General features: G+C 42.3%; 1 protein-coding gene and 1 non-coding gene across 2 annotated transcripts in view; one reads left to right on the forward strand and one right to left on the reverse strand.

The window, feature by feature from the left end:
• HERC2 (HECT and RLD domain containing E3 ubiquitin protein ligase 2) overlaps positions 1–24,466 on the reverse strand; it is a 230,619-nt gene extending 206,153 nt beyond the window's left edge. The window contains exons 1-3 of the mRNA XM_060153132.1: positions 24,302–24,466; positions 23,824–23,926; positions 11,921–12,035 (exon numbers count right to left, since the gene is read on the reverse strand). Of these exons, the coding sequence (XP_060009115.1) occupies positions 11,921–12,035; positions 23,824–23,895 (187 nt within the window). The 5' untranslated portion in view covers positions 23,896–23,926; positions 24,302–24,466. The remainder of the gene's footprint in view (positions 1–11,920; positions 12,036–23,823; positions 23,927–24,301) is intronic.
• LOC132522550 (U6 spliceosomal RNA) lies at positions 3,756–3,862 on the forward strand. The gene has a single exon (XR_009541288.1). It is a non-coding gene; the product is annotated as a U6 spliceosomal RNA (small nuclear RNA).
• Positions 24,467–24,951: the final 485 nt, after the last annotated feature.

Raw genomic sequence — 24,951 nt, forward strand, 5'->3', positions numbered from 1 at the left:
CTCCAGTATTTGTCAGCTCTCCTTTTCATCAACGCAGGGCTCAAAGTTTACAGAGAGAAAACAAACAGAACATAAACTGTTATGGAACACCCACACATCACAGATTATGGAAAGCTGGGGACAGGGGGTGGCAGGGTAGCTGACCTTCCTGAGGTTCCAGGGCAATACCCTGAAGGAGACGAGCAGATTCCAGGAGATGGAACCAGGACTGGATAACTTTAACACATTCCTGTCAGTTACAGTGAGGAGGTTTTTTACAACCACCCAGTGAGATTTCCACTCAAATCACTGTCTCCAGGACCTACAGAAAGAGGAGTGCCAAGGCAGAAAGGCTTGGGGCCCAGGGGCCACAGCAAAATAGAGGTAGGAGGCACCTCTTCTGTGCAGCTGCCCACAGGTGGGTCGGGGCCACAGCTGGAGGGGCGCTCCTGGAACAGCCCAGGGCCACCATCAGGGAGACCTGCATTCTACTGTTCAACAAGGTTCAACTGTGTTTTGAAGAAAGCTTATTCACTAACATATGCTTCTCAAAAAACAGACTGTATGGGTATCTAAGTGTATTAGCGAGGATTCTCCACGGAAACAGAGCAGGGGTGTGTGGCGGAGGTGGGTGGAGTATGTGCATGTTGAAGGTGGTGAGGGAAACAGATTGATTTATTTTGAGGAATTGGCTTCCATAATTGTGGGGATTCAATGCCAAAATCTGCAGGGCAAGCCAGCAGGCTGAAGACCCAGGGAACAGCTGATGTTACAGTTTGAGTCCAAAGGCAATCTGGAGACAGGATTCCTTCTTGCTAGAGGAAGGTCAGTCTTCTCTCTATTCAGGCTCTTCAACTGATTGGATGAGGCCCACCCACATTACGAAGGGTAATCTGCTTTACTCAAAGTCCATGGATTTATTTATTTATTTAATAAATTTATCTGTTTATTTATTTATTTTTGGCTGTGTTGGGTCTTCACTGCTGTGCACAGGCTCTCTCCAATTGCAGTGAGAGGGGGCTACTCTTCGTTTCGGTGTTCGGGCCTCTCATGGCTTCTCTTGTTGTGGAGCACGGGCTATAGGCACGTGGGGTTCAGTAGTTGCGGCACATGGGCTCAGTAGCTGTGGCTCACGGGCTCTAGAGCGCAAGCTCAGTAGTTGTGGCGCACAGGCTTAGTTGCTCCATGGCATGTGGGATCTTCCTGGACCAGGGCCCGAACCTGTGTCCCCTGCATTGGCAGGCGGATTCTTAACCACTGCGCCACCAGGGAAGCCCCAACGTCCATGGATTTAAATGTGAGTCTCATCCAAAAATCACCTTCACAGAGCTATGTGGAATATTACTTGATCTAATAAATACCTGGGCACCACGGCTTAGCAAAGTTGATACATAAAATTAACCATTACACTAAAGGTCCCAATTAATCAAACATTAGCTAAAAAGAGATACAGTATATGTTTTTATATGACATTGAAATTTTTTTTCTATTTACAAAGAAGTACAAGTATAATTTTAAGAGATTTTAGGTGTGAAAACTTTCTAATGGAACACAAACACAGAAGTGGCCATTCAAATTTCCCTTAACTCCATTGTATTATAAAGATACAGTGCAATATTTATTATGTCTAGCTCATTTGATTAGGGATGTAGTACTGGTAACATGGCAACTTCACAAACAATTCAAAGATTTTAGGAGCAGATTAGGGAAAAAAGATGCCTATATTCATTTAACAGAAAAATTTAATTCTCACGTGAAAAATAAAGTGATCCATCAAGTTGATAATAGGATTTTTTCTTTTTTTGGCCATGCCGCATGGCTTATGGGATTTAATTCCCCAGCCAGGGATCGAACCCAGGGCCCCAGCAGTGAGAGCACCGAGTCCTAACCACTGGACTGCCAGGGAATTCCCAATAAATGGGATTTTAAAAGATGGAGAAATAAAATTAAGGAAGACCTCTCAGCAGGCATGAATAGTTAAAAAGCTGAAAGCATCCATCTGAGTGACACATAAAAGGGCACTCATCTTCAGTGTCGCATCCTCCACTGGGGAATTGGTACAGCCCTAATCAGCCTGAAGCCATGACAAGACAACTCACTAACTCATGACACAAATTCTGATTGGATCTCTCCTGTATATATTGTACTCTGCCAGGTGCTGGGGTACCAGGGTGAAATGACAGAGCCTGTCCTCATGGTTCAAGGTGGATACAGAGCTGTTACAGGCAGGGTGAGGGACACGAGAGTAAATGCAGGGGCCTTGGCTTCTCAACTCAGGGACCCTCCCTGGCAGCTTCTTGCATCGCTCTGTTGTTTTCTTCATACCACTGCCACTCTGTCCATTTTTTATTTGTTGTGCCAGTTGGTATATAAGCTCCAGGAAAGCAGGAGCCACGCCTGGCTCATTCACCACCACATCCTAGCGCCAGAAACCCTCACCAACAGCCGGATGAGTCCGTGAATCAATGAGCAAATGAATGAATGACCCACATGCTGCACAACTCACTCAGTCTCCCCAGAGGAGCATGCATCCCTGGGACTGCAGTGTGGAAAAGGATCTGGAAGCTCCGATCCACAGAACTGCCCACAATAACCCATGGCCAAAGCAGCCTGGCTGCAGTCTGGGCTGTGCTTCCTACCCATCCACTGGTCTCTCCTCGACTCAACGGAGCTGGGCCCAGGAGGGGTCAATTTACTGATTTCAAAAAAGGATAAAATAAAGTCAAGCCAGAGACTGAGGGTTAGACTCTAAATGCTGTACCGTTACACATTTTTTGTACATTTCTTCTAAATTCTGGTGTACCTCACATCCTAGAAGGCTTTAATTTCTACTGAAAATAAAGTGTGTATGTTTCATACATGCACTTATATGCCCGTAAGTTACCTCTGGAAAGATACTAATAATAGTAATAATACCCCTGAGAAGGAAAAAAGTAAATAAAAGGAGGTAACTGAAGAATAGGACTGGGAAGGAACTCACTCTTCGCTGAAAACTGTGTTAGCTTTAGAATGCTATAAGCTATGCATGCAATATAAGTATTTTTTAATAAGATAAAAATGTTTAAAAGTTCTAACACTGAATTTAAAAATAAATGTGTGATATAAAAGATTTGAATTCATTCCTGCTGCAACTCCTTTAATCAAAAACAGGAGTTCCAGTCTCTCAGGCAGGCAAGTCCCTTCACAAGCTGATTTAACACAGGAACATGGGACATCCTTTATCCTAGGTACTGGCACCTCCTATGTGCCAGGCACTGTGTTCAGTGAAGGGGACTCATGGCGACAGGACACTGACACTCCTGCCTGCACTTGAACAACCACCGTGAGAATCACAAACCCTTAAATAGCACAAACTGGGAGCCAGGCACTGTTCTGCACATGTCATAATCAACTCATTAATCAACTCAATAACCCTATGAAGTAGGTGTTTCATCAATCCAGAGATGCACCTTTTGCAAATTTCAGCATGTCAAATTGATATGCATCAGATTCATGGGCAGCACATTCTCTCCTGGTGATAAATAATACCACGTCTTACTACTGAGGCATCTTAGCCTTGCTGAAATGCATTTCTTGCCACCCAGATAGTGCTCAGAGCATATATCTCACCCAGAGCCTTAGGCTAGTAAGGAGCGCTCTACCTCTGCTGGCCCCAGGGTCTGTGCGCCTCATCATCTCACAAGCCAACTGCAAGACCAGACACCAAAATGCTGACCAGATTTGTCTGAGGTTGGATAAAACTGTGGTGGAACTTTGGATGATTAAAAGAAATTCAGGTGCTCACTTTGGCAGCACATATACTAAAATGGTAACAATACAGGGAAGATTAGCACGGCCCCTGCATAAGGCTGACACACAAATTCATGAAGTGTTCTTATACATTTTGTGCCCTTCCCCACCAGCTTGACACCCTCTGCTGATTAACACACACACACACAAAATTCAGACTCATTCAATAGAAAACCCTATGGAGCCAGCAGATTCTTGATATCAGTACCCTTCATTGTATTTGTATATTTTCTTACCTCTGCAAGGAATTATTAACTATGAAGTCTATTAAATCTAGTGGTACTCCTCTACTCCTATTTATTAAAGAATAATAAAAACTTACATAATCTAAAAAAAATGGAAATCAAGAATCCCCGGAAAAGAAAGAAACTTCTGATACTTCAAAGAGTGGCCAGCCTTTTCAGGGGGAAAAAAAAACATCTCTCAGAAATGGACTATATATAAAATAGATAATAAGAACATACTGTAAAGCACAGGGAACTCTATTCAGTACTCTGTAATGACCTATATAGGAACAGAATCTAAAAAGGAGTGGATATATATATAACTGACTCACTTTGCTGTACAGTAGAAACTAAGACAACATTGTAAATCAACTATGCATCAATAAAAAAAATTAATTAAAAAAATCTCAGAAATGGAACCCTTGTGCACTGTCGGTGGGAGTGTAAATTGGTACAGCGATTATGCAAAACAGTATGGACACTCCTCAAAAAAATTAAAAATAGAACTACTATATGATCCAGGATTCCCACTCCTGGGTAAATATCCGAAGAAAATGAAATCACTATCTCAAAAAGATATGTGCATCCCCATATTCACTGCAGCATTATTCACAAAAGCCAAGACATGGAAACAACCTAACTGTCCATCAATGGATGAATGGATAAAGAAAATGTGTATGTACACACACACAAACACACACATACAGGCACTCTCACACAATGGAATACTATTCAGCCATTAAAAGAAGAAGAAAATCCTGCTATTTAGAACACCATGGTTGACTAGGACATTACACTAAGTGAAATTAAGTCAGACAGACTATATGATCCACTTACATGTAAAATCTAAAAAGGCTTCAACATAGAGAGTAGACTGGTGGTTGCCAGGAGCTGCCTGGGTCGGAGACATCAGTCAAAGAGTACAAACTTCCAGTTATAAGAAAAATAAGTTATGGGGATGTAATGTACAACATGGTGACTACAGTTAACCGCAGAGTCCTGTATACTTGAAAGCTGCTAAGAGAGTAACTGTAAATGTTCTCACCACACATCAAAAAATGGTAATTATGTGAAGGGATGGACGTGTTAACTAACCTTATTGTGGTAATCATTTCATTTGCTATGTATATCAAATCATCATACTACACATCTTAAACTTATGTTAATTACATCTCGATAACTATGGAAGGAAAACACATCTCTCAGAAACTGCTAACTTAGAGGCACCTTTACATTTAGAATTTAAATTCACATACTCCAGGTGAACCCTTGGATAAATCAGACTGACTTGATAACTCTGGTTAAAAATGGCTCTATGGGGCTTCCCTGGTGGCACAGTGGTTGAGAGTCCGCCTGCCGATACAGGGGACATGGGTTCGTGCCCCGGTCGGGGAAGATCCCACATGCCGCGGAGCGGCTGGGCCCACGAGCCATGGCCGCTGAGCCTGCGCATCCGGAGCCTGTGCTCCGCAACAGGAGAGGCCACAACAGTGAGAGGCCCGCGTACCACAAAAAAAAAAAAAAAAAAAAGGCTCTATGTCCATTCCCCGATGTGCTAGCAGTGTGGCATGTAACACAGCATACATGATTTCTAAGCCTTGGGTTTGTTTTCTCAAGGAGAACCTAGTTAATCTGAATTTTCTAAACTGTCTACATGAGTTTCACTCATCAGAAAGTTGACATAACTTCCAAGTGTAAGACTGTGAAAATATAAGATTACAGACTCACTCTAATTGAATTATAAAATTCTGACAAACTTTTTTATATCAATAAAAATCACATTGTTCTGTAGTGTATTACCTTAAAAGCAATGTTCAAATCTTTCATTAACTTACACTGGCCCCAATACTAAATTGATTTAATTGATAGCTAATCTGTGAACCCCTGTACAAATGCTAAGAGAAAACAACTAGATCATCAGTCACCAAGCACAGGTTAACGAATAAATGCACACATGCCTTTGCCTCTTATTGTTACTGCATGGCAGTATTCAAAACCACCTTTGCACCTCTTAATGAGCACATTCTTCTTGCTTATTAAACATGTAAAATGGGACCCTTATAATGTGGACTCCAGAGCTCTGCTAAAATGCTCTAACATCTACTTCCCATTTATTTATCTGTGGTATAATAAAAATATATATTTGGTCTTTGCTCTAGGTTCCTGGCGCAGAGCTCCTAAAACCCTTGGAATTTACTGAGGATAGGAGTGTCTTTTGATACTCATAACGAGCCCCTTTCCACTGTATCTGAGCTTATGCTAATGAGCTGACTCAGCGTGGGGCCTCTAGACAGCTTCATGATGTGGGCTGGATACCAGAAGGACCAAACAGCGATTAGAGGGTGAGAACTATCAGGCCCATCCCCTGACCTCCAGAGAGAGGGGGGCTGAGATTAAATTATAAAATCTCTTGAACAACAGAATTTGGGGAGATGCCAGGTTGGTGAACACACAGGTGTGCTGGGAGGGTGGAGGGCCCAGAGAAGGCATATGGAAGCTCTGAGCTCCTTCCCCCAAACCTTGCGTTCTGCATCTCTTCCATTTGGCTGTTCCCGAGCTGTATTCTTTAAAATAAACCAACGAAGTGTTTTCCTGCATTCTGTGAGTTGTTCTAGTGAATTACTGAAACTGAGAGGGTCATGGTAACCTCCGAATTTGTAGTCAGCCAGGCAGAAGTGGGAGTAGTCTGGGAATCTCATTTCAGGCCGGCATCTGAAGTGGAGGTAGTCTTGTGGGACCGAGCCCTTAATTTGTGGGGCCTGAGCTAACTCCAGTAGTTAAGTGTCAGAATTGGACTGAATTATTAGCTATCCAGCTAGTGCTGGAGAATTACAGAAGTGGTGTGGAACGACTATCCGAATTAAAGGCTACTTAATTTAGATAAAAGTCATAATTAACATGGATGGTTGAGATTAAACCAGAAAGGATGGTGGCAGAGAAATGTAAATATATAAGCAAGATGATAAACATTACTATCAAGGAATAAAGATGGAAGAAAGATAGGGACTTCCCCGGCAGTCCAGTGGTTAGGGCTCTGTGCTTCCACTGCAGGGGGCGCGGGTTCAATCCCTGGTGGGGGAACTAAGATCTCACATGCCGCACAGCACAGTGCAGCCAAAAAAAAGGAAGAAAGACAGTAATTTTTGTCTTAAAGGAAAATGTCCAATTATGTCAAAACATGAAAGAAGACGGTAAGAGATAAGTGAGCAGATAAGTAAATTGCAGAAGATTTGAGGAAAAGGGAACTTTATCTGCCTAAGTTAAACAAAACCTGCAAAAATGTGTCAGAATTGACAAAGTTGAGCAATAAATAAAAGTGTGAGCCCTTTACTACCAGGCTGGGCTTTCTCTCTGGGACTAGGGCACAGCCATCCTCTCTCGAGCCCAGGTCAGCTTCCTCTGAAAGCTGTTTGATGCCACCTTCCCAGGATCAGACTCTAAACTCTGAACTATAAAATTGTCAAGGTATTTTTACACCAGATGTATCTGGCACTTCCTAGATGACCAGAATAACAAACAGTGGCTCCCACATCATGGAGTTCATAATGTTAACAGCCACATGCAGCAAGAAGGCTGGACATAAAAATAAGCAGAGAAGGGATGCTCCGTATTTCTTCATGAGCTCACAGCTATCATTAGAGCTTCCCTGTGCTTCAGAGCCACAATATGGGAGAGCCAGCATAATCAAAAAGAGAAAATTAGCATTCCCTTGATTAACTTCATACAGGCAGGATGTTATTTAAACAAACACACTGCAATTCCCAGGAGAGTGGGAGGCTCTAGACATGCTTCCATGCCTCGCTGCCTTTGCTGTGTTCTAACTCCAGGATGGACAAGGACCAAATCCTCACACCACAGCCAAGAAGCCCACCCTGCAAAAGATTTTACTCCTGTCCATTTTGATAACGTTGCTAAGTCTAATCAATCAACTGGAGCCTCAAGTTTTATCATCTGCTCCCTTCTAAAGCTAAAGCTAAAGGCCAGAAATTGGGTCTTCAACAAACAAAAGCAACAGCACCAACCCTGTAGGGAACAGACTCCAGCAGAAGCTGATATCACTGCTTCCAACAGACATCAGGCAGGCTCCCAGGAGTGGGTTAAGTTTTCCATAAAGGACTCAAGATTCAAAGCGCTAAGAATTAACTATGAAGGACAGAATATATTTATGAGGGAAATCTAACTGTGGTCATTTGCTTTTTTTTTTTTCAGTACGCGGGCCTCTCACTGTTGTAGCCTCTCCCGCTGCGGAGCACAGGCTCCGGATGCGCAGGCTCAGCGGCCATGGCTCACGGGCTCAGCCGCTCCGCAGCACGTGGGGTCTTCCCGGACCAGGGCACGAACCCACGTCCCCTGCATCAGCAGGCGGACTCTCAACCACTGCGCCACCAGGGAAGCCCTGCTTTTCTTTAATGTTCTATTTTCTAAGGAGCACATGAGGAAGCTCTTTTCCTCTTTCTGCCTCTGAAACTCCCAATGTAATAGACTGTAGCTACAAACAGACACAACATACTCTTTGACAAGCAAGCATCATCAGCAGGACTTGGAAACACATTAGAAAGGCAGATTCCCAGGCCCTATCCCAACTCCAAGTAACGGAAAGCTCTAAGGGTGGGCCAGGCATGGGTGTCTGACCAAGCCTCCAGGAGATCCTGATGAACTACAGAGTTTGAGAACCCTTAGGCTTTTGACCTGTAGTGTGTAAGCGTGCCCCCCGGGAGTGTGTCCAGAGCAGCAGCAGGCGCCCCTCCTGGATTCAGACGCAGCTGGCGCTCCAAGGAGTCCACTTCCCTCCAGGCTGGCCCACCCCACCTCCACTGTTCCCCGTTACCCGGCACCCTGCTGCTCTTTGCAGTCCTCCACCTGGAGGCCTGTGCTCACTTCTCCCCAGGGACCCCACACGCCACCGCCCTTGAGCCCAGGCCAGGGCCCCCTGACAGACCACAGGGAACACTCCACCTCGGAACTCCTCCAGCCCTGGCTGTGGGTAACATCATGGGGTCTTCATCATCCTGTTACACACCTTGCTTATACAGATGCCTTTTCTGCCCAAATAATCATGAATTATTTGGGGAGAAAGGCCACATTCAATGTTTTACACCCTCCACAGAAAAACTATAAAACTAGCAGGAAAGTTGTATTCTTAAAAAAAAAATCAAAAACTCATCTCATGGAATACATAACTAAAGAGTACTGACTAGACAAAGGAAAAAAAAAAACCCCAAACAGTTAATGCACTTAAGGACAATATGAAGTCAGAAAAAGCCAAAAATAAGCTCCATAAAACTACAAAAATTAGTCCTGATGTCAATAAATTACATTTGTAATGTAATAGAAGCAGCAGTGAAACTTTTTCAAGAGGCCTGGCTAAGCAAAATAATGGCTAGTGTATTTCTACTATCTGCATAGACTGAGAAGGTTTATAATAAATGAAACAGCTCATGATACTTAAGTTCTTCACATAAAGGCCAGCCCTAGACAAAAATTTTTAAAAAAGCTTAGCATATCTTTTAGTAGCCTCCTAACTTTCCTTTCTTTATATCCTATTCCCTCCTCTACCTTCCTCAAAATAATAAATACAAACAACCCTAAAGAGGGTTGAAAGAAATGTTCACTTAAAAAAACGTATATGACTATAATCTAGCCTGTCTTTTGCAGGGTAGGCCCCCAAAAGGAAACACAAAAGCTTACTACGTAGGAGGAAGCATTCTTTCCTCATCAGTAGGACCAGAAAGTTCTAAATGTGATTGCAAAAGAAAGCAAAGTTTATCTCAATGGAAGCGCAAATTATTAGAAGCCACGATTTCCCAGAAATTAACCATGCAGAAATCCAGCTTGATAACAGTAAGAACTCATCCTAGAATGGGTGGGTGCAGAAGAAAGTGACCGATCCCTGCGGAAAACAGAACAAAGAAAACTTGTGTGTTTGAGGAACTTCTACTCTAATCTGTATTTTCCTCACAATCAGCTACAATACAACCACATATAATGTACACAGTCTTAAAAATGAAATTTGTCATGTATAAGCCTGAGAAAAAAAGTATTTTCTAATAATAAAAAGCAATATCATGCCACATTAAAAATAAACTTTTACTGAATGTCAAACTATTCAGTTGGGACCTACATAAGGAACAATTACACTTTGCTTTCTAACCACATGATTTTTAAAAGAACAAAAAATATTCATCAAATGTAATGAATAAGAAATACACTTTGAATTTATCCATGTAATTAGCTTTTCTCAGAGTAACTTTTAGAACCAATGTTTCACAAAAAACATTTTGGGGAATGAGTTTCAATGCATTAACAAATACTGGAGAGCTGAGACGAAGAGGCACAAAAACTTTAAAAATATACAGAATGGAAAACCATAATTCAAAAAGATACATGCACCCCAATGTTCATTGCAGCACTATTTACAATAGCCAGATCACGGAAGCAACCTAAATGCCCATCGACAGACGAATGGATAAAGAAGATATGGTACATATATGCAATGGAATATTACTCAGCCATAAAAAGGAACGAAATTGGGTCATTTGTAGAGATGTGGATGGATCTAGAGACTGTCATACAGAGTGAAGTAAATCAGAAAGAAAAACAAATTTCGTATATTAACACATATGTGTGGAATCTAAAAAAATGGTACAGGTGAACCAGTTTGCAGGGCAGAAATAGAGACCCAGATGTAGAGAACAAACGTATGGACACCAAGGGGGGAAAGCGGCGGGGGCGTGGTGGTGGTGTGATGAATTGGGAGATTGAGATTGACATGTATACACTGATGTGTATAAAATAGATAACTAATAAGAACATGCTGTATAAAAAAATAAATAAAATTTAAATGTTCAAAAAATATATATATACAGAATGAACTACTAAAACATTACGGAGTGAAAGATGCACAAAACAGCACAGAGGACTACATGATTCTATTTACATGTAAGTCTAGAAAAGGCAAAACTAATCCACGGTAGAGAAAGATCAGACCAGTAGTTGCCTCTGAGCAGAGAGGGCAGGGGTGAGCCGGGAAGGGGCACGAGAGAACCTTCGAAGTGAGAGTAACGTTGAGGGGTCTAAGTTACACCAACTACATCTGTCAAAACTTATGGAAGAGTAAACTTAGAACATGTATTTTATTATGCATAAGTTTTACCTTAAAGACAAAAAGTTACACTGAACTGGACCCTGTTAATACCGTGCATGAAGTGTCCAAGGGCACCAGGTAAGGCGCACCAATGGACAGAGAAGGGACTAGTAGGGCCTGGGGGATAGGCGTGCGGCTGCTCACTGTGTAGACCTGTAGGCTTTTCAGGTTTGGGGTGGGTCCACGCATTCATTTCTTTTTAAAGCCTAAACAGTGATTCTGATTCACAGCCAAAGTCAAGAACAACTGAGTGACAGAATTTCATTGCGTTTTCATAACTACAGGCCTAACAAGAGTGTTCACTGATATTTCCCTGCATAGACAAGAAGATACAATAGAAGGGGAGCCAAGTCCAGGCCACAGGCCGAAGGATTCCAAAAAGTGTTTTATACACTCCCACTCGAGAGTCATACAGGAAAAATTTCAGGAATACTGATTATTTCCACTCGACCTTATAATAACCACAATTTATAGTTAGCCAAAGCAATATATATTTCAAAACTTAACGAAGAAACATTAAGTGGAGTTCCTATAAGCTACAAATGAGACATCAGAGGAAGGACACCACAGCAAGGTGGTTTTGCCGTGAAAAGGCCTTCAATTCACACAGAACAATGAAATCCAGGAAGCTCCTAAGATTAACTATCATTTAGACATCTCCAAAGTGAAAACAAAACTTCAGTTACACTCAAGCACACTTCTGTTCCTATAGCACATTCCAAAATTTCTATAAAATGCAATTTATAAAGGTCTTCACAAAATGAAAAATACTAAAGGCCCTTACCTTTTCTAGAAGGAAGTTCTCCATTCTGTGTTAACTCTGCCCCAGTATATACAATTTCTCCATCTTTAACCATTTCATTCCACAGACCACAGAGCCCATCTCGTGTGAATGCAAGCTGGCAATGATAAATAAAATAAACTTACAGAGTAATCACACTCACAATGCAATTCTTAAAGAATAATATGAAAAAAAATCTCATTCGTTCAACATTTAATGAAAATTTTCCCAAGAAATACAGTTAAGTGAAAAAGGTACTGTGCATAATAGCTTATATACTGTGCTACGTTTTGCCTAAGATACAAGAAAAAAGACACATGTGGGCAGGTGCTCTGGAAAGATAAACCAGACACAAATTATATGATCACTTATCGGGAGATGGGAAGGGGAACGTGGGTAAAAAGCAGCAGAAGTGAATGAAGGCAAGATTTTGAGTATACCTTACATTTACTTCTAAAACATATAAATGATTTCCATTTTCAAAAAGTACAATTAAATCATAAAAAGCAAAGCCTATAACTGGTAACAAGCAAATTAACCTGTTTATCAAAAAGAAAAGTACACTTGACCCTTGAACAACTCAGGGGTTAATCCAAATATAACTTTTATAGTCAGCCCTCCATATGCACGGTTCCTCCACATCCACAGACTCAACCAACCATAGACCGTGTAGTACTTCAGTATTTACTACTGAAAAATATCCAAGTACAAGTGAACCCACGTAGTTCAAACCTGCATTGTTCAGGGTCAACTGTATGTCAAGACCCTTTTCAACTATACATCTTTAGCTGGATATACTTCAAGGGGAAAAAAAACCCTTAAACTTTACTAATTGGTCTTATTCACAACTATAATATTGACATTAAAATTTTTCAACTATTTCATGTATATATTATAGGATAAAGCAATGTTAATATAATAAAATGTATGTTTATGATAAAGTATGTTAATGTTACTAGATTTAAGTATAAAAGATAAAATCAAGGAAGTTTTTAAGAACAATTTGAATTGGAAATCTCAGCATGAATTTATATTTGAATATATCTGCTTGCACTGTCTCTGGAAAAGACCTAAAATCAATGGCACTCTGAGAGCAGTGAGTACACCCAGCACCCAGATACTGGTTTCCAAGAACCACTTCCTACTAAATGAAACCTGGGCTCTAGGGAAAAAAAGGCTGAGTCAAGGACCAGGAAAGAAAGGTGAGCCTGGAATATCTTAAGTTTGCACCAAAAAAGCTGCTCAAAGCCTGATGAGGACTCCCTCACTGGCCAAATTTAGAATACTTTTGAACATCAAAATACATAACGGGGCTTCCCTGGTGGCGCAGTGGTTGAGAGTCCTCCTGACGATGCAGGGGACACGGGTTTGTGCCCCAGTCCGGGAAGATCCCACATGCCGCGGAGCTGCTGGGCCCTCGAGCCATGGCCGCTGAGCCTGCGCGTCTGGACCCTGTGCTCCGCAACGGGAGAGGCCACAGCAGGGAGAGGCCCGCGAACCCGCAAAAAAAAAAAAAAACAAAAACACGAGTCCATAGTGATATTCAAAGACAAAACAAAAACGCCCACAAAAATGCTCTTGGTTGTCAGTATTTGGAAGTCAGAAAAGGTTTCCCAGAGACAGCAGTCACTGAAGGGCGTGGGCATGGTAAACACCCAAAGAAGGCATCCATTCTGAAAACGGCAGGTACAACAGAAACCCTCTTCTCAGACAGACAAGACACTTTACACTAAAACAGACACATCTGTTTGCCCATCTTTTAATGGAAGGTCAGGGCCTTTTCTTTGTTCACAAGTCCACCAGCTTGTCCCTTGTCATCAATCCAACATTCGCCACTCTCATGAAGCATCCACTATTTCCAGACTCAGTTTCTTTAAAGGGAGCAAGAACTGAAGGGCACTCTGTGAGCGATCTTAGTACACAATTCCTTTAGACTTGCAAGGCTTTTCCCGCAATCCTTTACAGTTCTCTCTTACCTAACCCGTACAAGTAATTTTTTTAGCATCTCACTTTTATCCAAACGATGTGCAGTAGGCAAATCTAAGATGCCCTCAAGATCCTTGCCCCCCGGGGGCACACACACCCTGTGTAATCCTCTCTCTGAGTGTGGGCAGGATCTGTGAATATAGGACGGGACTTTCCACCTGTGACTAGGTTTTGTTTCCTTCTGTGGCAAAAGTGAAGGAATTTCTCATATATAATTAAGGTCTCACATTGGTTGATTTCTAGTCAACCAAAAGGACGATTACCCTAGGGCCCTGTCAGGTAAAAGCCCTTAAGAGGATGGGGCCATCCAGAAGAGACACTCTCCCAGCCACTGCCACGAGCTGCCAATGGAGGGGGCATATCCTAGGAGCCCACAGCTCAGCCCCACCCAACACCCAACAAACTGAATTCTGCCGACAAGGACCCCAATGAGATTCCAGATGAGAAAGCAGACTGGTTAGCACCCTGACTGCAGCCTGTGAATCCCGAAGCAGAAGACCCAGCTAAGCCATGGCCAGACACCTGACCCACACAGAAAGGGGGAGAGAGTAAATGGAGTTGTTTTCAGCTGCTGAATTTCTGGTCAGTGACTTGTTACATAGCAACAGAAAACCAATTTCGCATCTAACTTAGTTTTCACAGAAGCAACAACTTGCTCTCAGCACTCATATTTTATCTGTCCACATCACTAACAAGATAACTGCCATAAACATACTTGAGACCAAAACACGACTGCTGGCAAAAGTATTAACTGGCAGAGGGAGAAGTAAATCCTTTCTAAAAAGTGAGCCACAAACGTTCAGGGCCCCTGAGGTTTTAACGCGGGAATGGAAAGGCCTGGCTCATCTGCTGGTCTGCGTAAGAGGTGGGCAGCTAAGAGCTGCCGCTGGGCTCAGTCCTCGCCCACAAAGCCACATAGGCAAACAGTGGCCAGAATAAATATAGCCCCACACGTGCTGTGCTCCAGCAGTTACACGCCACTTCTAGGGGCCAGGGAATAAATGATCACACCTCCAGACATAACTCAGTGTCAGGGCAGTGGAGAGGACAGAGGAAGAAACCAGAAACAAAGGAAATAACTTAGGAGGCCTCTGCTAAGAGCTCCCCCAAACAGGATGAGAGCCTAAGCCAAGACATGGAAGAGAAGAGTATGTAAGACATTTCAGATCAAATGGGACAGAGCAGATGTGAAACGTGAAAAACCAGGTAGGGAACAGACTCAGGATGACAGGGAATTAGCTCAGTTTTAACCACTGAGATTTGCACCAACTACTGAACATAAACATGGAGATACTCTCCCCATGCACGTGCATACATGTACACACATACACACACACAGACACATTACACACATACTGCAAATACAAATCCAGATCTTAGCAGAGTGTTCAGGGCTAGAGGTTCAAATCTGGGAGTCAACAGCATGGGCAATAGACCTGCAGAAGATGCTAACGCCGAAGGAGGGAGGGTGGACCAGCCCCGACTGCCCACTAGGATTACCCCTGGGTGGCTGGGGACGAAACATTTATTAAAGAATAAGCCAAGGAAGAAGCCCAGTTTACATGGAAACAAGAACTATCACTACCGCCCATTCTTTCATCACTCGGGTCATGCTGGGAAGGATGAGAGTAGGGCAGCTGTGTGGAAGGTAGACACTGGATGTCTGGAGGGATACTCGCTGTAGAAGCCTCTTAGGAACTGCGGACGTGAACTCGAGTAACCACCAAACTACAATGGTTCGGGCATCTGAAAGGATTCGAGGAAGGAGGAACACTGCTAAGGCAACAGAGCAAGCTTCCATGGAGCAGGGCTTGAAAGAGCTAGACTGCAGAAGGCAGAGATGAAGCCCCTGGGAGAGCATTCCAAGGCACTGGGAGGGAAGCACAGGATCCCAAGGAGAAAGAGGCCAGGAAAACTGGGAAATAATCATGGCACTGGAAGAATAACCTGCACAAGCAGTGAAAGTCACTTCAATTTGGCAGTTTAAGAGTATTTGTACAACAGTCTATAAATAGTTTGTCTTTATTAGTAGGTAATTTACATAAACGTTCCCAATGGGTGACAACACAGATCTTAAATTTTAACTTTTTTCACGTAGAATCCAGATGCCTCTGATTAGCATTATTCAGTCTTAGGACCCTTTTCCAATGTGCTCTTACATTCTTACCTCACACCTCTAAAATGACATAGCAGGTAAAGGCATTTTCATCCTGAAAAGAAGCCAGCAAGGCGGGTAGTAATAGGCCCAGTTTTGAGGGTCAGTAACTAAAACTTAGGAGTTCAATTACCTGACCAAGATCACACAACACCGAGGCTGTCAGAGTTTTTGGGAAGAGGCCTAACTCTCAAGCTTGTTCTCTTCTCACCAACACCACATGCACCAACACATGCAGTAAGGAGGCCTGGGGGAGCCATCACAGGTGCTACCAATACTTGAAAACCAAATAGAATTGGGCAAGCGGACCCTGAAGGTATCTATTAAAATCACTACTTCAGAACTGTATAATTACACAATATAATCCGAAATAGAATATGCCAAATGAAATAAATGGCATTTTGATTAACTTATAGTTAGAAAATGTTTATTTCTTCTATTTTTTTTTTTTTTTTTTTTTTTGTGGTACACGGGCCTCTCACTGTTGTGGCCTCTCCCACTGCGGAGCACAGGCTCCGGACGCGCAGGCTCAGCGGCCATGGCTCACAGGCCCAGCCACTCCATGGCATGTGGGATCTTCCCGGACCGGACGAACCCGTGTCCCCTGCATCGGCAGGTGGACTCTTAACCACTGCGCCACCAGGGAAGCCCCTATTTCTTCTATTTTTAAAATATGCCTGAAATGTGATCTGTTCAAATATTTGCAGATGACTAAAGTAAAGATATCTGGTTTTTTTTCTTAGCCTTGCAGAAAAATACTTTCTGAACACCTACTGAACACAGGACAATATACCAATTCCAAAAAATTTTAAGAACAGGTTTCTAGAACTGGAAAGGTCAGAAAGAAACATAAAGTACATCTGTTTGAAGACATCCAGGCAGCAAGGAGAGGAGGACAGCCCAGGGAGCCGAAGGCTGCTTCCCTAGAGGCACCTGCCAATTCTGCGAGCAGGGCTGAGACCAAGCACAGCTCAGTGGAGCTGCTGAGAGGCTAGAGCCATGGTCCTCACAGGAAAGAGGCCTGTGAGGAAGAGGGAAACATGCCACGCTTTGAGCAGAACTCCGAAGGGACACACACACACACACAGAAGAATGGGTTAGGTACAAGCAGGCCGGTAGGAGCCCCGTTTTGAACCATCACAGTTCCCTGCTGCTCTGAAGTAACCTGAGGTTACTAGTGCTACTAGTTTCACAGATCCTCTCTGGAAGAGGAAAGCGTTACCCAGTGTCCCCAAGTGATCACAACGATTTTTCATGTACAATACCTAGAACTCAAACAAAAATAAAAATGGGTAAGATAAGGCCACATGACTGAAAAATGAAGAAAATGGAAGACAGCATAAGCAAATCAAGAGTGTATCCAGAAAAGAGACATACAGATACAGACTTTGCCCTAAAAAGGAAAGCCCAAGTAACAGATTAAAGTGCTGACACTTTCCCTGGCAGATGCCAGCCCAGGGCAGTGAGGGGAAGGGCAGAGGGGGAGGCAAGACAAGGAAGCATAGGAAGCAAATGATGCAGCAAGTTACTACAGGGGTCAGCAAATTAAGGCCCACCAGGGGTCAAACGTGGCCCACGACCTGATTTTAGATGGCCCTCAAGCTAAGAGTGGCTTTTACATTTTTCAATGATCGAAAAATAACCAAGAGAAGGAAAATATTTCATGACACATGAAAATTATGACATTCAAACTTCAGTATCCATAAAGTTTCTGGAGCCTACCAACATGTACTTGTTTTATGTACTGGCCGTAGCTGCTTTCGCATGACAACAGCAGAGGTGAGCAGCTGTTACAGAGGACACATGGCCCACAGAAATATTTACGATCTGGCCCTTTACAGGAAAAGTCTGCAGACTCCCGTTTTACTGCACCGGTCCCCACTCCACGGTGTGCGGCAGGCATACTCTCCAGGCATGTGGGGCTCTTCGCCAAGGTCTCCGAGAAGAAACCACAGACCCGTCCAAGGAGGGAAAAAAAGGGGGTGGGGGGTGAGAATTAAAATACCCAGTTCCCGTATCTCTCCTTACCAAGCGGTGAATGTTCGCCCTGTGGAAAGTGAGCTCCTGCTCTCCCCCACCTTCCAGACGATGTCACCTGCAACTCCATGGCAGGCAGCTGGGAAGCCCTAACCTACACCCTGCTGTGTGACGTTATATCTAAGACGAAGAGTAGAAGGGCGGCCCACAGGCACGCTGGGGTATCAACCCAGAGGGAAAGGGAGATGCAGTCGAGGAATCTAAAGAGGCTGCACAAGGTTTAACGTGTTCAAGCAATTAAAAGATCACATGAACAATTTCAGCAGAGAACTAGAAACTATAGAAAAGTACCTAATGTGGCAGTTAAGCAAACAGCCAAAACACTTCAAACTAAACATTTAAAATAGATGCATTTTACTAAATATAATTATACCTCAATAAAATGCATTCAAACAAAAATGTGGAAATTCTAAAACCAAAACAAACAATATCTAAAATTAAGAAGTCAATAAATGAGATTAAAAGCAGATTGGGAAGGCCTGTGCTTCCACCTGTGAAGAATTAACTTCTTTAGGAATTACCTGTCTGGTAGAAAACCAGACAGAATATATCAAACAGCTGTTTTCCAACACTGGACAACAGACAGCCCAGAACTGTGATCCCTGAGAAGGGCAACAAATGAAGTAAGGGCTACAACTTCCCAAACTTAATGCCTAGAAGCAGCTTCCAGGCTGCAACACAGGAAAGGGGAACCCAAATAGAGCCCAGAGGTCTTGCTGAATGAAGGAGACAGACCAGTTATAAGTAGGTCAAAATGACAAGAACACAGGAGAGGAAGTTGGCTGCAGAGAGGCTGATCTCTGGAGATGGGAAGAGGGGACCCCTTGAGATTCTGGCTGAGAACTGATCTGGGTATGAGTTGAGAACACTCCCAAGGCTGGGGAAAGAAGCACTAAAAAGGAGTAGGCAGAACCCCCATGATTCACAGTCTGGGAAATCTTGTGTTTCCACCAACCAGAATAGAAAGACCTCCCAACACACCAAGCATTAGAGTCCTGAGAAGGACATTGCCTTAATAAGGCAGATAAATTAGCCCAAGATTAAAGGTTGTGTTAGATCAGCCCAAACAAACCTTAGGATCAATCTTTGAAAGGCCAAATTGATCCCAAGTAACTTACATGCATGCCAGACAAAACTAATGCTCTGTAAAAGAATAAAACAAAATCTAACACAGAATAACATAATACTTATTTATAATGTCCAACATTTAATAAAAAATTACCAGGCATGCAAACATGTCCCATAACCAGAGCAATAAATCACCAGAAATGATAGATTCAGTCAATCAAAATAAATGCAGAAATTACAGACATGATGGAATTAGCAGACAAGAATGTTAAAAGCTCTATTATAGATATGTTCCATGTACTCACAGAGAGGAAAATATGAACATCATGACAAGTGAAATGGAAGATATAAAAAGGAATGGAATGGAATCTCTAAAGATGAAAATACAAGACCTAAAGTGAAAACTTCAACGCACAGGATTACTAAATTAGACACTGCAGAACAGTTCTACTATAATCCAACATGTCTAAGCATACAGCTGTTGTTAACAGCTATGCTCTCTCCCTTTTAAAACTCACTCTGGGTTCTACCCATAACTATAGGTTTAATGCCCACCACCAGTCTTCATGTCCATGTACAGTCATTCAGTCATCTAAAGATCTTTCTCTACTCAATTCCTCAGGAAGGGCTCTTGGAAACAATATTTTCTGAGTTCCTGCTCATTGATAAACTTGTGTCCTTTTTACCTGAAAAGTCAGTTCTGCTAGAACATAAAATCCTTGGCTCACATTTTCTTTTCTCGGGTGCCATGAATATGTTACTCAGCTTTCTTCTGCATAAGGCCTTGTTGTCAAGTCTGATGATAAACTCATTTTCTTTCCTTTATAACTATTATTAGTCTTTTCCAAGAACCAAAGCTAAAAGTCAGTTCTTTAAAAAAAAGACTAACAAAATATATAAACCCCTGACAAGACAGGTCCAAAGTACAGAAAAGATACAAACAACCAAAATCATGAATAAAAAATTGAGCAATACTACCTATTCACAGACACGAAAGAAATCACAAGAAGTCATTATGAAAATCAATTAAGTTACCTGTGTGTACAACATCCTTTTACTTCTATGTATCATCTGTCAACTGGAAAACCTGAGATTTGAATTTACCAAGATGTTCATGTTTACATTTTTTAATCTACTGATATTTCTAAGCGTAAAGTGACAATATATACATTTAATAACTTTAAGTTTAAAAGCTAACTTTCATGCTGAATCATTTTAAATTGATGACTAGAAGAAAAGAAAAATTCAATCTGAGCATTATTGATATAGTCAACAACTTTGATGGGCCTCAAAGGCATTATACCGAGTGAACAAAGCCAGTTTCAAAAGGTCACACACCATACGACATTCTCGAAATGACAAAATTATACAGATGGAGAACAGATTAGTGATTGCCAGGGGTCAAAGATGGTAGAGAAAGTTGAGTGTGACTATAGAGGGACAGCAGGAGGGAGATCTCTGTGGTGATGGAACACTTCTGGATCTTAATTGTGGTGGTGGTTACATGAATAATCACATATGATAAAATGGCATAGAACTATGCTCACATTGTACCAATGTCAATTTGCTGGTTTTAATATTATACTATAGTTACCTAAGATTGTACCACTGGGGGAGTCTGGAAGAAGAGTATACCGTGACCTCTCTACTTTCTTTGCAACTTCCTGTGGGTCTATTATTATTTCAAAATAAAAAGTTTTAAAAATTGCTTCATACATACCTAATTTCATGTTCCACTTCAAAGAACCCAAAAATAGAAACCCAAAAATAGGAGATTGATCTGTGTACAGCTTATTCAAGAACGAACAGGATAACACCAGCCGTTCGTGGACCCCAGCTCAAAGATACACCCTTAACCTTACATCAAGACTAGCAAGGGACTTCCCCGGTGGTCCAGTGGTTAAGACTCTGCTCTTCCACTGTGGGGGGCACGGGTTCGATCCTTGGTCAGGGAACTAAGATCCCACATGCCATATGGCACAGCCAAAAAGAAGAAAAAAAAAAAAACAAGACTAGGAAATAAATATGCATATATATTTCAAGAATAAAAAGTTTTTAAGGTATTAGGTACTATTTTTATAGTTCTTTTGCTTAACTGACTTTTTGGTTCACCAAAAAAACTACCAATCACATTAGACAGAAGGACTTTTACTGTAAATATAAACATGGTAATGGTAGTGATTATGTAGCTAACACTTCTTAGCTCTGTATTTGTTGCCTCCTCAAGAGAGTTGTGAAGGAAGATGGCGATTCAAGGAACTCCACACAACAACCAGAAAAGAGTACTGAAGAAGTAAAAGGCATTATATATGTAAAAACCAGATATATGTCTGCCATACAATGGGTACTCCATTAGAGGCGGCTGGTTACAAAGTCCCAGGCCTGAGGGATCTAAATGTCTCTGATCAAGAAAGTCTAGGATTAGTGTCTATATTCTCTATAATAGACATATTAAAACTTTTCACAGTCTCCAAAAATTTTTCCTTTCTAAAGTCACTGAAAACTTCACAGGCATTTCAAATAAAAACAGCCATAGAAAAATAGATTAGCTAACTCTTACAGCTAAGAAACATGCTTCTACCCCACATATTATTCATTACCCAGGTGTCAATCCTGCTCCCAATACAGAAGCCTACTTAAGGAAGGGGACCCTTCCCACTCCAGGTGGGAGAGACATCCCCAACAAGGTAAGTGTAAAACCCATCAGCATAAGGCTGGCATCCACAATATATGTTTTCAGGAAAGATTCCAAAGAGTAAACCATGTCTAAGTTATTCCTTAGGGTAAAACAACATTCATTCCTCACATTTAATAAGCAATGCTGGAGAAATTGTATAAAACCAAGGTCACCAATCACTTTTTTCACACTATTTTCATTTATCTCACAGCTTCAACACCCATACTACATTTTTCCTCTATCCAAAACCTAGGTCTCTTCACTTATTCCTAGGACCTAGGTCTCTTCACTTATTCCTAGGAGTTCAGAAGACTTCTGAATAGTACTCAAATGTCTAAAGAAGGGCCAAGCACTGTATATTACACTAAATAAACCAAAGGTAAAATGGTAATCACTCTAAGGCATGAGTGGTGTTTCTATTTATGTGTATCTGCCTGACTCATTGTAGGCACTCAACTCAGCATTAAACCGGTTTTAGATCAAGATGCTAAAACTCATATTTAGCAATTATTCAATTATAATTACTAAGGGAAAAAAAACTTCATTAGGTAAAGTTCTTTACTTCAAAAAGTTTTGTAAAATATATAAACACTAATACAAAAACAATTCTTGGGACTTCCCTGGTGGTCCCGTGGGTAAGACTCTGCGCTCCCAATGCAGGGGGCCAGGGTTCAATCCCTGGTCAGGGAACTAGATCCCACATGCATGCCGCAACTAAGAAGTCCACATGTCTCAACTAAAGATCCCGAGTGCGGCAACTAAGACCCAGCACAGCCAAAATAAATAAAATAAATAAATTTTCTTTTAAATTTTTTTAAATAAAAAAATAAAAACAATTCTTAAAATCAGTTTGCCGGAATCTCAAGATTTTGTAAATAAGAAATTATTCATCTCTCACTTTCCCCACCCCTGCTTAAAAAAAAAAGTCAAAGGAAAACAGAAAGCAATTGCTAAATAAAAGGTAATGTTTAAATTAAAAAAATAAAAAGTCACTACTTTGCCAATTCTTAACCCAATTCTTCTTGGGTTAACCATCCCATCACCCACAACATAGTTCTTAACACTTGGCTCTGAAACCAACTGGGACTCCACACTTAAAAAAAAAAAAATGTAAGAAGGGCAATAACGCTTCACTACAAATATCTAAGATCAACTGCTTACAGAATACATGACTTGCGTCATGCAGTAGGTAAGACTGTATTTAAACAAGGTTAAGATTACTTGAGAAATACTTAAAATGGTTAACCTCAGGGAAGAGGGAAAAAACACATATACACAACAAAATATTTCAGCCATTTCTTTCTGAGGGCAACAGGGAGTTACAAACAGTTTTTCCATTTGCAAACAAAACTAACTTGGGATAAAGAAAAGACTACAGAAACATCATCATTATTTATTTGACAATTTCTGGACAAGCATGCAATTACCTTAAAACAAATTATTAGAGAGTCTAAGGCTAACATTTTGTTTCCACATGTTCTTGATATGAAAATCCAAGCACTCCTCTTAATAAGACCAATGAGAATACAAAACAAACAGCTCAACTGAACCCTTGTCTCTCCAGAAACACAAACACAGAATCCCATAAAAATGAGTTTCTGCAGGACATAATAAATGACTGTATGTCACTTCTCCCCCACATAATTAACTGAACATCTCAAAAAGTATCACTAAACAGTCACCAAGATATGGCTAAGAATGATACAGACCTTTTAAAAAATAATAACAAAAAATTTTTGCATAATATCTCGTTTCTTGCACTTATAAATAACTGTAATTAAAATGTAGCCACACACACTATAAATAGAGCAATAAAAACTGACACAATAAAAGGTACATTTAAAGTTATAGAAAACAAACCTGCTTCTCTAATATGGCAAGATCTGATCTGCATGCCCTTACATATCCTAAAGAAAGGGTTCACCAGAAGTTTAACTATGTAGGCAAGGAAAACACCAGGAAAAAGGAATGTCAAAACCCCACCTGTATATCTGTTTTCAACCATTTGGAGTCAAGTCGAGCCTGAGCAGCCAAACAGAAAGAATCAGAAGGCATCTTTCCCCCGATTTCCTCCCAGTCGTCAAACCTGCAAGTAAAACAGAAACGCTGAAGACCTAAACCTTTTCAGAATTTTACAAAGACCCTACCGCAAGATTTAATGCGGCAAAAAGAGGGAACAGGAAGGCGGGAGAGGAGAAGCTCTGGAGGAGGGGAGTGAGAGGAGGAGAGAGGGAAAGAGAAAGATGGGGCGAGAAAGGAAAAAGCCTACTTCCAGTCCAGGTAAGAGTCACACACGGGATTCGCCCGGGTCTGTACCACGTCGGCGAGACCTTGAGAATGGACGGTTACAAGACCAAATCACAATGTCACCCCTTCACTTAAATCCAAAAGGTAAACACACAGACTGCAAAAAGCCCACATCTCAACGACAAATGACACCAGAACGCATCCTCCGCTTTACCTCAGGCCAGAACTGGTGCGTGAAATAAATTAACCAAAATTCACGTCTGCAGAAAAATCCAAAACAATAATCACTTGGAAATGAAAAGACAGCCCGAGACGCGCGCCGCGGGCGGTCCGTGCAGGCCCCGGTCCGGCGGCTGCGCCAACGCCCGCCGTGCCCCGGTTTGGCCCGGCCCCGGCCTGCACCGCCCCAGCGGCCGGCCGCCCTCGCCACCCCCCTAGAACGAAGACCGGACGGCAGAGGCCCGGCTGCCTGGCTCCAGCGCGTGCGGACACAGCCCCAAAAGCCACGGGCTCCGCCGGCGCTCCCAATCCCGGGGCCTGCAATCCCGGCGCCTCCAGAGGCCGGCGGGGCGGGCCGACGCGGGACTACGGCCCACGCTGCCCAGCCAATCGCATCGAGGCGTCTCCGCAGGCCCAGCCAATGGGGAAGAGGAACATCCCCGCCCCTTCTGCCGACTCTCCAAGTTTCCTTCAATCCGGCTCCTCTTCCTCCTTGAGCTCACCCCCTTGCGGTCAAGGCCAACCGAAGACGCCGAGAGGCGGGATTTCCGCCGCACGCACGCACGCACACGCTCCTGAACCGGACTTCTCCCAGCGCTCCCAGAAAGCCAGCCGGTGGTGATGCAGGATGGCTCGGCTTGGTCG

This window comes from Lagenorhynchus albirostris, chromosome 6 (assembly GCF_949774975.1).
Source record: "Lagenorhynchus albirostris chromosome 6, mLagAlb1.1, whole genome shotgun sequence".
NCBI classification, from domain to species: Eukaryota; Metazoa; Chordata; class Mammalia; order Artiodactyla; family Delphinidae; genus Lagenorhynchus; species Lagenorhynchus albirostris.